Here is a 15,390-nt window from a genome sequence, read left to right on the forward strand (position 1 = left end):
ATGTTGAAAGACACTCACCTAGACCTGGTCTCCCCAGAAAATGCCCCATGTTCCAGAATTTTTCTTGCTCTTATCTTCTGCCTCAATCCAAAGCTATTTGTTTAGTATCTTGTATCTTGGGGGCCATTAGATGAAATTAGATGAAAATAAGTTAATACACCTTTTAGTAAACATCTAGTGTTGTTTACACTGGAATAAGGAAGAATTCATTCACTCCCCAAACTTCCCATGCTTGGTAATGTGCTAGGCCCCAGGGGGACACAAAGATGGATATTAGGCTCTTTCCCTGCCGGCGCCGAGTGGTGCGGAGGCGGAAGGTCGCGGTGAGTTGAACGAGTGCAGTCAAGATTCGGCCACACTCGTAATCCACCGCCATGGCCGAGGAAGGCATTGCTGCCGGAGGTGTAATGGACGTTAATACTGCTTTACAAGAGGGGCTGAAGATGGCCCTCGTCCACGATGGCCTAGCACGTGGAATTCGCGAAGCTGCCAGAGCCTTAGACAAGCGCCAGGCCCGTCTTTGTGTGCTTGCATCCAACTGCGATGAGCCTATGTATGTCAAGTTGGTGGAGGCCCTTGTGCTGAACACCAAATCAACCTAATCAAGGTTGATGACAACAAGAAACTAGGGGAATGGGTAGGCCTCTGTAAAATTGACAGAGAGGGAAAACCCCGTAAAGTGGTTGGTTGCAGTTGTGTGGTGGTTACGGACTATGGCAAAGAGTCTCAGGCGAAGGATGTCATCGAGGAATACTTCAAGTGCAAGAAATGAACAAATAAGCTTGGTTCTTGTTCCAAAAAAAAAAAAAAAAAAAAGATGGATATTAGCTTGTGAGTAGCTTGCAGTCTTCAGCATCGTGCTCCAAAATGTGGTCCCTGAGTGATCTCCAGATGAATCTCCTGGGCTGCTGATTAACACATGCAGGTGTTTAACCTCCAAAAGGGGCTTATTCAGTAGAGATACCTGCGGAGGCTATTTAGAATGCACATTTTCAGCATGCTTCAGTTTTTCTCTACTCTAAGACTGGGAAGAGGTGATTCCTGGATTCAAGGCATCAGTCAACCAGAACACTGGCAGCCATGGCCAGATTTGACTTGTAGATATGTTTTAAAATTGGAAAATTTCACATAAACATTTGATTTCTTCCATCTCTTGAAAAATGAGAAGCTCTGACATTGCTGCATTTGTGTTTTCTTAGTTCGGTTCAAGGAACTCTTCCCCTTTAGTTGGACAGAGCCTGTGCCTTCCTCTTGGCTCAAGTCCCATCATTCTCTGTTGCCTTAAACCCTTGGCCACCCTTATTCAGATATCCTACATACCTGGCTCTTGGTAATCATTTGAGTTAATGGCCTACGATCTAGATTCCAGTGGATAGTTACATATTAAAAAAATTGGGGGGCGCCTGGGTGGCTCAGTTGGTTAAGCGACTGCCTTCAGCTCAGGTCATGATCCTGGAGTCCTGGGATCGAGTCCTGCATCGGGCTCCCTGCTCAGCGGGGAGTCTGCTTCTCCCTCTGACCCTCCTCCCTCTCCTGCTCTCTCTCTCATTCTCTCTCAAATAAATAAATAAAATCTTTAAAACAATAAAAAAAATGTTTTTGTTAATGTTATCCCAGTATATATGTGTTCCAGGTAATGTTAGGCTAGAACTTAATTCTATGCAGTACCTCTGGAAGGCCCCGGGAAGTGCACATTCTAGGTTCTAGAACAGAATGGACAAGACAGTGGGGATAGGTGTTCCCTTTCAGTCTTCTGGCCAGCATAGGTTTGGTTTAGGCTGTTGAACACAGGTAGCAGGAAACAATTGAAATCACCTTGTTTCTTTCTAAATCTAGCATTTCTATAGCAATTGTCACCATGGTATCTTGATGTGTTCTGACAGGGGAAATTTTACTTTTATTAAAAAAAAATGTGGTAATAAGGGAAAGAGAAACTCCCTCCATGCCTTAACCCCGGAGGCATTTCCTTAACTAAGAGGTCAGAAATATGTGTGTAGAGGACAGAAGCTCCACCATGGTCTGACCCAGCCAAGGACTGGTGGTATTTCTTAGTGATGAGGCAGCAGATGTCCAGCTGAAGGATCCTTGAACCTGAGGGCTGGAGGGTTCCTCAAAGTCATAATACTCCTTGTGTAGCTCTTTTCAGCATTTGAGGCCCTTGTACATGTTAATCTCATTCAATCCTCACCACAACCCTGTGAAGTAACTATTGAAATGCTCATTCCTATTTTAGAGTGAGGAAAAGATAATCACTTGCTTCAGGTCAAACAGGTCTTCTAATACCAAGGCCCTGCAGTTTAAATGACAGCCATTGTTTTTAACTCTTATTCAACCTACACTACTGGAGGAGTGGAGCCCCCTGGAGTTGTGTGGTGTGGGCAGTTCTAAGCCATGGCACATTGATGGAAAAGTTTGCATATGGAGTTCACTGCAGGCATAAATAAGACATGTGACAAGCTTTGTGCAGTTCCTGGTGGGCTGGCTATAAGTGCTCTTTTTGTCAAACTCGTTAAAGCATATTCAAAATCAAGTGAATGAGATGATATAGAAATGACCTTGAATCTGATCTCATTTTTCAGTACCCCCCCCAAAAAAAAGAAAAGAAAGAAGCAAACTTCAGAACCAATTATTAGGGACAAATTGCAGGTTAACAAGCCCATTTATTGGAACATTTGCACTGAGAAGCACCAAGGCACCCCTCACTGCCCCATGTCTGTCCATAACTTCTTACCCTAGAGATGTGAGCTTACTCCAGAGATGACCTGGCCGATATATAGTCACTTGTGAGAAAGCACAGGAAGAATGAGTTCATTCAGAACAGATGCTATATTAGTTTGCTAGGATTACCGTAATAAAGTACCATAGACTGGATGACTTTAACAACAGATATTTATCTTCTTACTGTTTGGGAGACTAGAAGTCTAAGATCAAGTTGGCAGCAGGGTTGATTTCTTCTGAGACCTCTCTCCTTGGTTTGCAGATGGCCATCTTCTCCTCTTCCAGATGGTTTTCTTCTGTGTGTGTGTGTGTGTCTGTGTCTTAATCTCTTTTTATAAAGATACCAGACATACTGGATTAGAGGCCCCCCCCAATAACCTCATTTTACCTTAATTACCTCTGTAAAGACTCTATCTCCCAAATAAGTCATTCTGAGGTACTAGGGGTTAGGACTTCAACAAATGAATTTTGAGGGGGACATAATTTAGCTCATAACAGATGCTTATATTGACTTTTTCCAAAGGATTTCTGAATTGTTAGCATGAATTTTGATGGTGGATGGCAAGATACCTGCATTCCTAGGTCTTAGACATGTTTTCAAGTCCACGTTTCCTCCACTGTTTTGATTAAAATAAATAAATACATACAATCTTACTGGAATCACATAAACTGCAAGGCGAGCGTCAGTCTCAAAGGGACTCAGTGTGAGCACAATGGTTTCAGATACTCCGAATTTCTGAGAGGTTGAAAGGCTGAATTTTTATATGAAATTCCCAAATTTTAAAATGTGGGTAATTATTCCCTTTAAAAAAATAACATTGTATGAGTTAAACAAAACATGGAATTAGCCCATTGGCTTAGATTAGGCTGAATTTAGATCTAATGGCCTGGACTAGTTCTCCCTAATCCCTAGTGATATTTTTGGATCAATACTATATATTCTCTAATTAAAACATTTCCTTATTGAGTAAAAAGAGGTATGCTTTAAATGTAACAATCATCAATTTGGCCAGAACTGACTTATAGGATCCAACCCACATTTCTCGATTATGACTTTTGCAAGCACTTATGGAAAGTTTTTACTATTTAATCTAAAATCTTAGAATATTTACTTAAAAATTTAAAATTTGTACAAAAGAGCTTGTTAGGACTGTTGTGTAGTTGTAGAATCATTTAATAAATTCAATAAATTATTTCTGAAATGTTGTGTGCTTAAGGGTGACTGTTTATTCTTTAATAGGTGTATGCAGAGCATGAAAATAGTAATGAACCAAAACTTACCAGGAGTTTATTGGGGGCCAAACACTGTCCTAAGTGCTTTAAATGAATCACTCAATTTAATCCTCCCAACAACCCTGAAAAGGCAAGAGCCATTATGATGGCCACTTAGCTGATAACTGAGAGGAGCACTTGCCCAAGGTCACGCAGCTAGAAATAGGCTCTTTTTTTTTTCTTTTTTTCCTCTTTTTTTATTGTTATGTTAATCCCCATACATTACATCATTAGTTTTAGATGTAGTGTTCCATGATTCATTGGTTGTGCATAACACCCAGCGCTCCATGCAGAACGTGCCCTCCTCAATACCCATCACCAGGCTAACCCATCCTCCCACCCCCCTCCCCTCTAGAACCCTCAGTTTGTTTTTCAGAGTCCATCATCTCTCATAGATCGTCTACCCCTCCGATTCCCCCCCCTTCATTCTTCCCCTCCTGCTATCTTCTTCTTCTTCTTTTTTTTTCCTTAACATATATTGCATTATTTGTTTCAGAGGTACAGATCTGAGATTCAACAGTCTTGCACAATTTACAGCACTTACCAGAGCACATATCCTCCCCAGTGTCTATCACCCAGTCACCCCATCCCTCCCACCCCACCCCCCCACTCCAGCAACCCTCAGTTTGTTTCCTGAGATTAAGAATTCCTCATATCAGTGAGGTCATATGATACATGTCTTCTTCTCTGTTTGACTTATTTCGCTCAGCATAATACCCTCAAGTTCTATCCACGTCGTTGCAAATGGCAAGATCTCATTCCTTTTGATGGCTGCATAATATTCCATTGTGTGTGTGTGTGTGTGTATATATATATATATATATATATATATATACATACACACCACATCTTCTTTATCCATTCATCTGTCGATGGACATCTTGGCTCTTTCCACAGCAGTTTGGCTATTGTGGACATTGCTGCTATAAACATCGGGGTGCACGTACCCTTTCGGATCCCTACTTTTGTATCTTTGGGGTAAATACCCAGTAGTGCAATTGCTGGATCATATGGTAGCTCTATTTTCAACTAGAAAGAGGCTCTTAATCATGGAACCCTGCACTTAACAACTGCTCTACAGTATGTGTCCTGAGCTGTTTTGTTTTGTTTGAGGGGATGAGCAGGGGTAGCATTTGGGAATCTTTAACCTTCTCAGCATACCCTACTTGGCCTAATACATCTAAATTTCCATCCTTCTCCACCTCAAAAAAAAAAAAAAAAATATATATATATATATGCACAATTTTATATAAATATATATTTATATATATAATTCACTAAATGTCTCAAATTGGGTAGAAATTTTTATTTTTACAAATAAGAACTCTCCTTAATTTCTATTGAGTAACGTTCTTCTTCTTTTTTTTTTTTTTCAAAGATTTTATTTATTTGACAGAGAGAGACACAGCGAGAGAGGAAACACAAGCAGGGAGAGTGGGAGAGGGAGAAGCAGGCTTCCTGCTGACCAGGGAGCCCGATGCAGGGCTTGATCCCAGAACCCTGGAATCATGACCTGAGCCGAAGGCAGACGCTTAGCGACTGAGCCACCCAGGCACCCCTTGAATGAGCTTCTTAAATTATAGGATTCATGGGTAGAATTCCATGGGAATGGTCCATAAAAAGTTTTTTAAAAATTATATTTTCATGTTCACTCATCTCTCACTGATAGTTAACATTTACTTCAATTATGAATTTAGTAACAGACCATAATAGGAGCGCCTATGACTTTGTCTCAACAGAAATCACAGATATTTTTAAATCTCAATACAATTGTTACAGAGATCTCAAAATATCATTTACATTCATGGAGAGTTCAAAATTACATTATTTATGGGCCTACCACTATACCATCTTATTTCCTTATGGAAGAGAGAAGCACATCTATTCCTATGTTACAAAATTTTCTTTTTTTATATGCAGAATTTTGATCACTGGATTTGAACATAAGTAATTTTCTTTATAATGCTGTTTTGTTTTATGCATTTAAAATTTTTTTCTGAGAAGGAATCCCTAAGTTTCACCACAATGCCTAAGGGGCCAATGACACAAAAAAGTAAGTAAGTAGTAATATTTACTTCATCCATTTATTCACCTATCTTTCCATTTATCCATCCATTGGTTCCATTGAATTAATTTGACTAAATATTTATTGACTGCTTGTCATGTGCTGGCTCAGTGTTAGGTATTGCATGCTTGAAGTTAATGTTCTTCCATACCCACCAATATTCATTTGACCTTGACGTCCAGAAAATCTGTCAAAGTTTTCCAGAATGTACCAGAATCTTCACATTTGAGATGTGTTTGTTCTTTGAAAGACATCCCTTTTGACCCTCAGTCTCTTAACTAAGGGAAACCCAAGGCCATCCTCACTCTATTCTTCCTCTCCTTCTCTTTTCAATTTCTCATTTTTCTTTTATTTTCCGAAAGCTGCCAGGCATGCTACTCCCTGGAAATAGGAGGCACATCACTACATTTTTAAGACTGGTAATAGAATTTATACGTCTACTGCTGCAATGTCATCCTTTATTCCCAATATGGTTTTTCATGCCTGACTCTGGATGAGGTAGCAGATCAGTGCCTGGATTCTGTTTGTCAACGGCAACTGGAGAGTCTCAGCTGGGTTCCCCCCATCCCTAGGATGAGAAAATAAATAATACGGTCCTGGATACAATCTAGTTAGGCAAGGGAACATTAGGAAGTTTTGTTAGTTATAAACACTCCTTCTAAAAGTAAGCACATGTGGTTTCCAGTTCTAGTCATGACAGGGTACTTAGTATAGGGTCAATCCTCCTATTAAAAACAACAAAAAGAAGTGAAACAACATACATATGAAACAATTGGTAGAGGTGTTGGCAAGTCATAAATGCAGGCAGGACTTGAGGGGCTATGATTTTTGAGAGAAGGGCGAGGATGGGGATGGGGAACAGTTGGGGAAAAATGAGTTTTCCTGGGCCAAAGAGATAAATGTCAGGATTTGGGGGTTGCCAAAGTATGTGGGACTTGAAGGACAAAGTCCCAGAGAAGAAACTTAAGAGTCCAAAAACTCTGTGCATGATTTCCTCTCAAATTTTAGGCTAAATTCTAAGCTGAGCATGTGCAGGATGAGACTCCAAGAAAGCCTACACAAAACAGCATCTGGGAGGCCAAGGAGCTGAGCAAAGATTTCATAAACAGGACGCAAGACACAAACCACACAAGAAAAAGATTGATAAATTGGATTGCATTAGAAGTCAGAACTTATGTTCTGATTTACAAGTTCATGAAAATATTTTCCTGTTAGAAGCTTTATTGCTTTGCCTTTCACGTTTGAATCTATGATTCCATTTTTGTGTGTTTCTCTAGCTCTAAAAATGATTCTTTATAGGAAATAGAGCTATACAATGTGGTTTTTCTAAGCAAGGAGCCTTTATCCACTGCTCAAGGTCAGGGAGTCTGGAGAAGCTTCAATTCAACTTCTCCCTTGCCCCTTCCTCAGATTTTAAATCCTGGGAAGGGAGTTCCCCATCACCATTCCAGTTGGTATCTATGGCCACATGAGGTGGGGGTAGAGGGCTGATCCAAGCAGAATATGTCAAGCAAAGGTGTCTCATGACCCAAATGGCATCATCCCTTTTGGATGGTTAGTAATCAGGAAGTAGAGGCTGAAAGCTGACCAAGTGGGGTCCTTAGCAGATCTGAAGGAAGGAAAAAGTAGCAGTAAAATACTTTCCAACTGAATTGATTCTTTTTTTTTTTTTTAAGGATTTTATTTATTTATTTGCCAGAGAGAGAGCATGAGCAAGCACAAGCAGGGGGAGCAGTTGGGGGACACCTGGGTGATTCTTAACAATGAAGAGGTTAATGCTGAAAGTGATAAATCATGAACATTAAAAGATGCTGTAATGATAAAGGGATGTTGACTCTGATAGTAATAATCAGTATGTGGTTATTTCTGTTTTTCCATAAGGAAAAAATATTGTATTGCTAGCATAAAATTATTTCAGTGGTTAAATTTCTTTAATTGCCAGGATAAAACATTCCAGACTACTTAAATGTTAATTTGTCAGAAGTATTTTTCTTTATTCTATAAGTGACTTCCCCTTCCCTGGAATGAAATAGCAACACTAATGCTTTTTCTTTCAGTTCTTGAATCATAAATAAAATTAAACCTTCAAGTCTAGCCATGACATTGTTTTAAAAATATTGTGAATTAAATTTTATTTTATATTTGTTGGTTAATTGGATAACTTCTGCCATATATATTTATTTTATTTCTTTTCAAATAATGGCATCATATTTTCAGGCAATTTTAAGTGAGCTAAACTGATTTGAATTAAAAATATGTCATGGTGGACCAAAAAAAAAACCTGTTGTCATCAAGTGAGATTTTGGATGATGTAAAATGGAATTTATGTCTCAAAAATTCCAAAGGGGGGCTGCCTGGGTGGCTCAGTCAGTTAAGAGTCCGACTGGGCTTCTACTCAGGTTGTGATCTCTGGGTCCTGTAATGGAGCCCTGCGTTGGGCTTCGCACTCAGTGCTGAGTCTGCCTGAGATTATTCTCTCTCCCTCTCCCTCTGCCCCTCCCACTCAAGCTCTCTCTCTCTCTCTCAAATAAATAAATCGTAAAAAAAATTCTAAAGCCATTTGAAACTCTATTAACTTAGTGTACGGCTAATTGATTATGATTGCCTGGAAAATGTTGATGTATGTGGCTTATTTCACATTTTTACATGGGAGACTTACACATTCATGTCTTTTCTCCTGTATTTTGTATCATAAGTAAATCATCACCACATGGATCATAAATACAACCTGCATATCTATTAAAGTTGAAGGGCATCAATATTTTGTTCTTATTAATTCTTCAAACACTACATTTCCTTTTGAATTGAGTATCACATACTGCATAGTGAAAAGAAAATGTCAGCTTTGGTTTTATAGCTAGCTCTACACTCCTAATCAGATGAGAAAAGGGTCTGATCTCACAACCTATTTATAAAGTTTTTAAACTTTCTAAGAAAAATAAAGCTTGTTATAATTGATGCCTAATGGTATAAACATCCTGCCTTAGTGGTTGCCTTGTAACTACATACTGCAGGCTTGTGGGGTTGCTAATGAGGCTGAATAAACGGAAATATTCAGATCCATTTCCAATTCAGGTGGATGAGGGGCAGCAGTGGGCCAGATTTCTTTGTTAAAATTGTTTTTCCATAATGGTTTTGCACTAAAACATCTTTTGCACTAGAACTTACTTTAGTAAATGACTTCTGCAGATAAGAGTTGAAATTAACAAGTAATGGTTTAAGATTTTAAAAACATTCAATAGAACTGAATCAACATTGCTTCATTGTTCTCAATTAGCCGGAGTTTCTGTTCTGAGTGACTGGATTGGGGAATAATGTTCTTACTGTACCTTTAACTCTTTAATAAAACCTTCTATTTGGACATCACTTTAGCATTGAATGACCAAATGCAGTCTCCAGCTAAAGGTGGTGTTAAAAGGGGCTGGGAGTGATTATAATGATATATTTATGTTTGGCTTTGGCTTGCATCCTACCTAGCAGATTTAATTTCCTAATTATGTTTTGCTTTAGCTTAGGTAAAATTAGCTTGCATTCCCTTGGCACACACCAACTGCAGTTGGTGGAGGAGGCCTTCCAAAACCATAGGTTGTTGACAAGAATGGCTAACTAGATTAGGATTAAATTTACTGAGTAAAATCCACAAAGAGCCTAAGCACATGTAGATAATGACAAGTTGACTATGAGGGAATGTAGTTAGGTCATATGAAAATTCATTTCTGGCAATGCCTTGGTTTCAAAAACATGTGATAGATACAGGGCACTCAAGCTCATCTGCTCTTTTTTGTTAGAGTTCCCAGTGTCAAGATCTGGGGCTTTCTAGGTGGGTCACCATGGTGTAGACAGGGATAAACGTGGTCTGGAATATTTAAATTGTATAACTATAGCCTTGTGGATGCAGTCAGAAATGATTTGCTACTCAGTAATTTTGTCATTTGGCAATACTAAGACATGTTAACATATGGTTTGCTCTTTAGAGTTCACATAAATGTTGCCATTTAACTGAAATAAAGAATTCTCTTACTCTACCAGGGAAACTGTTTTTGGATATGTGTATGTTCCTTTATCTTCTCACATGGAAGGACGAATACCTTTGCATCATTATATGTAACTCTCTGGGTTTTTGGTTTAGTGGGTTGGAGGATGTGGCTGGTGAGGCCAAGGCCATGGTTTAATCAGAAAACCACTTGGCTCCCCAACCACAGTCTGCATTCCTAGCTGCAGCAACCCATTTCACTGGTCTTAAAAGAGAATCTTGGAGTATAGCTCAGCACAAGCACCTCTATTCCAGGGTTCAGAACATAAATTGTTTTAATCTGACAAAATAAATTCATTTGTCAGTGGGTCAGCCACATCATTATGTTCAGAGAAGAAGACAATGTAACTAATAGTTTTCTCTGTTTGCAATATATTCAGTATCTCTTCTTCCACTTTAATGCTGAAAGAAATTTACTGATCATGATTCAGGGGCGCCTGGGTGGCTCAGTTGGTTAGGCGGCTGCCTTCGGCTTGGGTCATGATCCCAGAGTCCTGGGATCGAGCCCCGCGTCGGGCTTCCTGCTCAGCGGGAGAGGCTGCTTCTCCCTCTCCCTCTGCCTGCTCTGCCTATTTGTGCTCTCTATTTCTCTGTCAAATAAATAAATAAAATCTTAAAAAAAAAAAAAAGATCATGATTCAGGGTTCCTGGGTGGCTCAGTTGACTAAGTGATGGCCTTCGGCTCAGGTCATGATCCGGGAGTCCCACATCAGGCTCCCTGCTCAGGGGGGAGTCTGCTTCTCCCTCTGACCCTACCCCCTCTTGTGCTCTTTCTCACCCTTTCTCTCAAATAAATAAAATAAAATCTTTAAAAGTATCTTTTCCTTTCCCCTGCTTTTCAGAAATTTTCACTTGAGCCCTGGGATGTCTTTTTTTTTTTTTTTTAAGCTATTTAATGAAACTTCAAAAGATTTAATTTCTAGAGCCATCAAGTCACTAGCTTTCAGATCTATTTGGTCTGACTCTAGTAGAGCCTGTCTTTGTGCAAAGAAAGTCTTTCAGAAAGAGTTAATTTGCAGTCTCAATAGAGGTTAATTCTCAAGAGAGAATTTAAACCAGCAAGTGTCCTCCCGGTAGAGAAGCAGCCCCAGGCCAGGCCACTGGTGAGGGAGTTAACTCCTGGTGTGCTTTCTGTGCAGTAGGGTGGGATAGTCCGTCAATCCTTGGCAATAGGCAGTGGCGGCTTTAAGGTAGGGACAAAATGCTGTTTATTTTCCTTCCCAGGTCTTGGATTTTGGCCCTTAGAAAATGTGCTGTTCTGTGATTTTTTTTTCAACTGTTTATTTTTATTTTACTAAAAAAGGGGGGGAGGGGAGTGAGAGGGAAGAAGTCACTCAGGGTTTGAATCTTTTGTGATGATTCTGCTTTAGTTGTATTTAGACTCATAGAAACTATTTCTTCCCAATGATTTTTTTTTTAATTGAACTGCATGTACAAAATAAATGGGAGTTGCTTCTCAGGGATATTGTCATGTCATAACCCTAGTTCTTAACACCTAAGTGAAGTTTATTATTTTATTTTTTTCCCCTAGAAGGGAACCAGTTAATTTCTGTGGTAGTAACTGAACATCAGTGTCAAGAAAATTCATTGCCTTTTGATGTGTAAAAATGAATTTTGAAAAGAACAAGGAATGTTTTGGATTCAAACTTCAAGTTTTTACTATCAGTTCAGCATTGAAGTTTTACTGTCAAATGCTTTTCTTTCATTGGATAAAGAGTCTAATTATTCTAATATTGAGCAATTTCATAGAGAATGTTTGATAAAAGAAATGATATAATGAACAGAGATGGAAATCAGAGGGTTCAGAGAGGAGTAGCTACCAGAATAAAGTCAAAGACAGTAAGTAAATGATCATCTCTGCTTACAAGATAACCTGGAGGTGATTTCCAAGCCTGTGACCCTTAACCCCAGGGTTCCAGGTGAAAGTTCTTTCTTGATGTAGATCCCTTCTGGGAAGGAACTTTTAACAATTTATTGATCCACCCTTTTCACGTCCTCGAAAAGATTTTCTCTGCCCTGGTTTGTATCAGATTTAGATCTACTTTGGAAAGCAAAGCAATTAAAGTGCCAAAACCTTTCATTAGGAGTCTGCCATTTAAAAAAAATGAGCTTTGATCTGTTAACCCTTGGACTGAACATTCCAGTCATTCATCTTCCAGAATTTTAAGTCCAGGATTTGGTTGTGGTTTGAATTTATTTTTTTGAGACACAGCTTGAATGCCTCCATTTGATTTTGTGCTTTCAACACATTTTTGGGATCTGGTGATTTGGGAAGGCCTGTACCATATGGTCTTGATAAGGTGATAGATTTTCACATTCTGGGAATTGGCAGGAAAGGGTAGGAACTGAATCAGATGTGGGAAGAGAAAATTAAGAGTTTGGGTCTAATTCATCTCATGATATATCTTCTGAGACCTATAATTCCCATAAAATCAATTTTTAGGAAAAAATTATGTGTGTGTGTTGTCCCCACCTCATGGGGGTCTCTTAAATTCTCTTAAAAGTAGAGAGCTTCCTTTTACAAGAATGGCACTTAACATTTCGTGGTTAGCCCTTCAAAAAATACCCCAGACCTGCGGGTCAGAAAACAAAACAAAACAAAGGCCCTGCTCCACCTTTCTTGAAAAAGAGATTGTAAAAAAGGAATAGGCCAAGGGGCCAGGTGCCACGGAACAAAGGGTAGCAAGACAATTTTTTTTTTAAATTATTTATTTATTTGACAGAGAGAGATAGCGACAGCAGGAACACAAGCAGGGGGAGTGGGAGAGGGAGAAGCAGGCTTCCTGCCGAGCAAGGAGCCCGATGTGGGACTCGATCCCAGAACCCTGGGATCATGACCTGAGCCGAAGGCAGACGCTTAACGACTGAGCCACCCAGGCGCCCCCAAGACAAATTTTGATCTGGGAGTTAATGGTTTTCGGAGAAGGACTCAAGGCAATGGTAGAACAAAACAAAGTCCAATATATACACCAGGAGGTGAAAAACGCCCTGGTGGCAGTCTTGCAAAAAACCCAAAACAACAACAACAACAACAACAAATCCAAGAAAGAAGAAAAGGATGCCCTGTGTGATTCCTAGCGGTGGGATAGAGGGGGCTGAAGGGAAGGCTTTTCCTTGACGGTACAGAGAATTCAGAATCGGGAGGCCTAACATTTAATCCGGTTGTTCTGTTCACCGCCGGCTTGGTGGGGACCGTGCCGGGAGAATCCCCTACTGGGCTTTCTTTCCTCCACCTCGCCCAGGGCTTTGGTTCCCCGTTCTTCGCGCAGGTTCCTAGCCGGGCCGGGGCGCGTGCCCATTTCCCGTACCTCCTCCCTCCACGCGCGGCTGATTGCTGGCAGCCGGGCGCGGGGCGCGGGGCGCGGGGCGGCGGGGCGGGGGCGGGGACCAGGCGGCGGCGGCGGCGGCGGGAGGCGCTCCGGCGCGCAGCGGGTTAAGGCGGCGGGGGCGGCGGCGAGGGGAGGAGGGAGAGCGGCGGCGGCGGCGGCAGCGGCCGGGCTGCAAGCGCCCGCGTCCCCGGACCGCAGCGAGTTAAGCGCCGCCCGCGCCGGGAGGGCTGAACCCGGAGCCGCCGCTCCGAGCTCGCCTTCGGATCCGCTGGAGCAGGAAGATGGCGACGGACGGCGCGAGCTGCGAGCCCGACTTCTCCCGCGCCCCAGAGGACGCGGCGGGGGCCACGGCGGAGGCGGCGGTAACCGAGGTCCCGGGGTGGGCGCGGGGAGAGTGCAGGCGCGGGCTGGACCCGGCTTGCGCCCCGGGGCGCTGCGCAACCCCGGGCTCCCCGGGGTGCCCCCTCCGCTGGGCAGCCCTTCCGTGGGTGCCCCCTCCTTGCGGCGCCTCACGGCCGGAGTCCGGGTCGAGGAGGGTGAGGCGGCCGCCTGGGTTCGGGATCCCTCCCGTCCTTTCCCAGCCCCGCGGGAAGCACTCCCGGTCCTCCCGGTTCTCGGGGCTCCCTGCGTGTGCGCTGTGCGACCCCTTTGCCCACTCCCTCAGCTGCCGTGGGGTTTGGTCAGGGGCGGGGGCTGGCGTATGTTTCTAGGCGAACTTGACCCCCCATTGTTCGCCGCTAGCTGCGCGCGTGGTGGTGGGCGCGTGTCTCGAGGCTGCCTGGCATCTCTCAGCGGACCCAGGAAGGCAGCTAGGGGGAGACGGGTCATCGCCAGGCAGGTGTGGGGATGCCCATTGTGTGTGTGTTCATGTGCCTGAGGCCCCTTTAGAGAGGCCCGGTGTCGGCTTTGGGCGCTGCTGCCTCCCGCTTAGCGTCGTAGCTTTGCGTCCTAGCTGCCTGCCGCCCATCTCTTGGTGGTGGGGGGCCGGGGTGGGAGGGTGTCCTCGTTCTTCCCTAGAAGGTGCCCGGGCAAGGTGGAGATTCAGCACCTGGTGTCCACACATTGTTCTTCTTCGCTGGGATCTAGAAGCCTAATGAGCTTCCATCCAACGCTGGCCCCACTTTCGGCCCCACAATATCCCTGTGCACAGAGACTGAATGGTGGTTTCCAGCCCCTACCTTGGTGGAGGGGGGAGGGCTGGACCCACATTTCCTGGGTGGAAACGTTTTCGGAGTTGAGAAGCAGCTTCGCAGGAGCTGCAAGGATCTGTAAAGAAAGGCAGCCCTGGGAGCGCCTCCCACTCTTGGCGCGGTCCCGCTGCTTCTGCGGGAGATTCCGGGTGGTGTGGATTGAGAAGAGCATGGACGCCCCGCAGTTCTTTTCCTAAACAGAGTCGGTGTTCGGGCAGCAGAGGGCAGGGCCAGGTGTGAATAATCTGGGCTATTTGAACTTCTTCCCTCTCTATTTGGACGTAGGGCTTTCTGGAGAGGTAGAGGAGAGATGTGGAGGTGGAGGAGGCTGCTTGAGCTGAGCCTGGGCAGGAAAAAAGAGGGAGAGAAGGAAAAACGGAGGAGGAGGAGGGCTGCTGATTTCCACTTGTGAAACTTGCAAGTTTTAATCTGAAACTTTGAGGAAAATTGATTTTTCATTCTTTGCATGGAAAACGTGAACTTAAGATTTCAAATGAAACCTGCTCGCTTGTGATGCAGTGAAATCAGTTCCCTTTTGTGAAATACAATAAAGAAGCTAGCTATTAAGACAACACAAACCTCTCTGGGAAGTTGAAGTGATTGGGTAACTTCATCCCCAGGAGATGCTAAAGGGAGGGGAGTGAGAAAAAAGAGGTAGGGTGTGTGTTGTTTTCCAGGAAGGTTGAATTTGTTTAATCGACTTGGAACAGCCTTCTTTCTATTACACTACCTCAGTCTTTAATCACCTGACAATTAAACCAAACACAAACATCTGATTTATGG

General features: G+C 42.7%; 1 protein-coding gene and 1 pseudogene across 1 annotated transcript in view; both read left to right on the top strand.

The window, feature by feature from the left end:
• The first annotated feature begins 288 nt into the window (after nt 1–288).
• Nucleotides 289–815, top strand: LOC123835934 (small ribosomal subunit protein eS12-like; annotated as a pseudogene).
• Nucleotides 816–13,631: 12,816 nt separating this feature from the next.
• CTTNBP2 (cortactin binding protein 2) overlaps nt 13,632–15,390 on the top strand; it is a 153,345-nt gene continuing 151,586 nt past the window's right edge. Inside the window, exon 1 of the mRNA XM_045864354.3 lies at nt 13,632–13,779. Within this exon, the coding sequence (XP_045720310.1) occupies nt 13,699–13,779 (81 nt within the window). The 5' untranslated portion in view covers nt 13,632–13,698. The remainder of the gene's footprint in view (nt 13,780–15,390) is intronic.

This window comes from Mirounga angustirostris, unplaced genomic scaffold, assembly GCF_029215605.1.
Source record: "Mirounga angustirostris isolate CCGP_5_RB_7025 unplaced genomic scaffold, mMirAng1.0.hap1 SCAF_12, whole genome shotgun sequence".
NCBI classification, from domain to species: Eukaryota; Metazoa; Chordata; class Mammalia; order Carnivora; family Phocidae; genus Mirounga; species Mirounga angustirostris.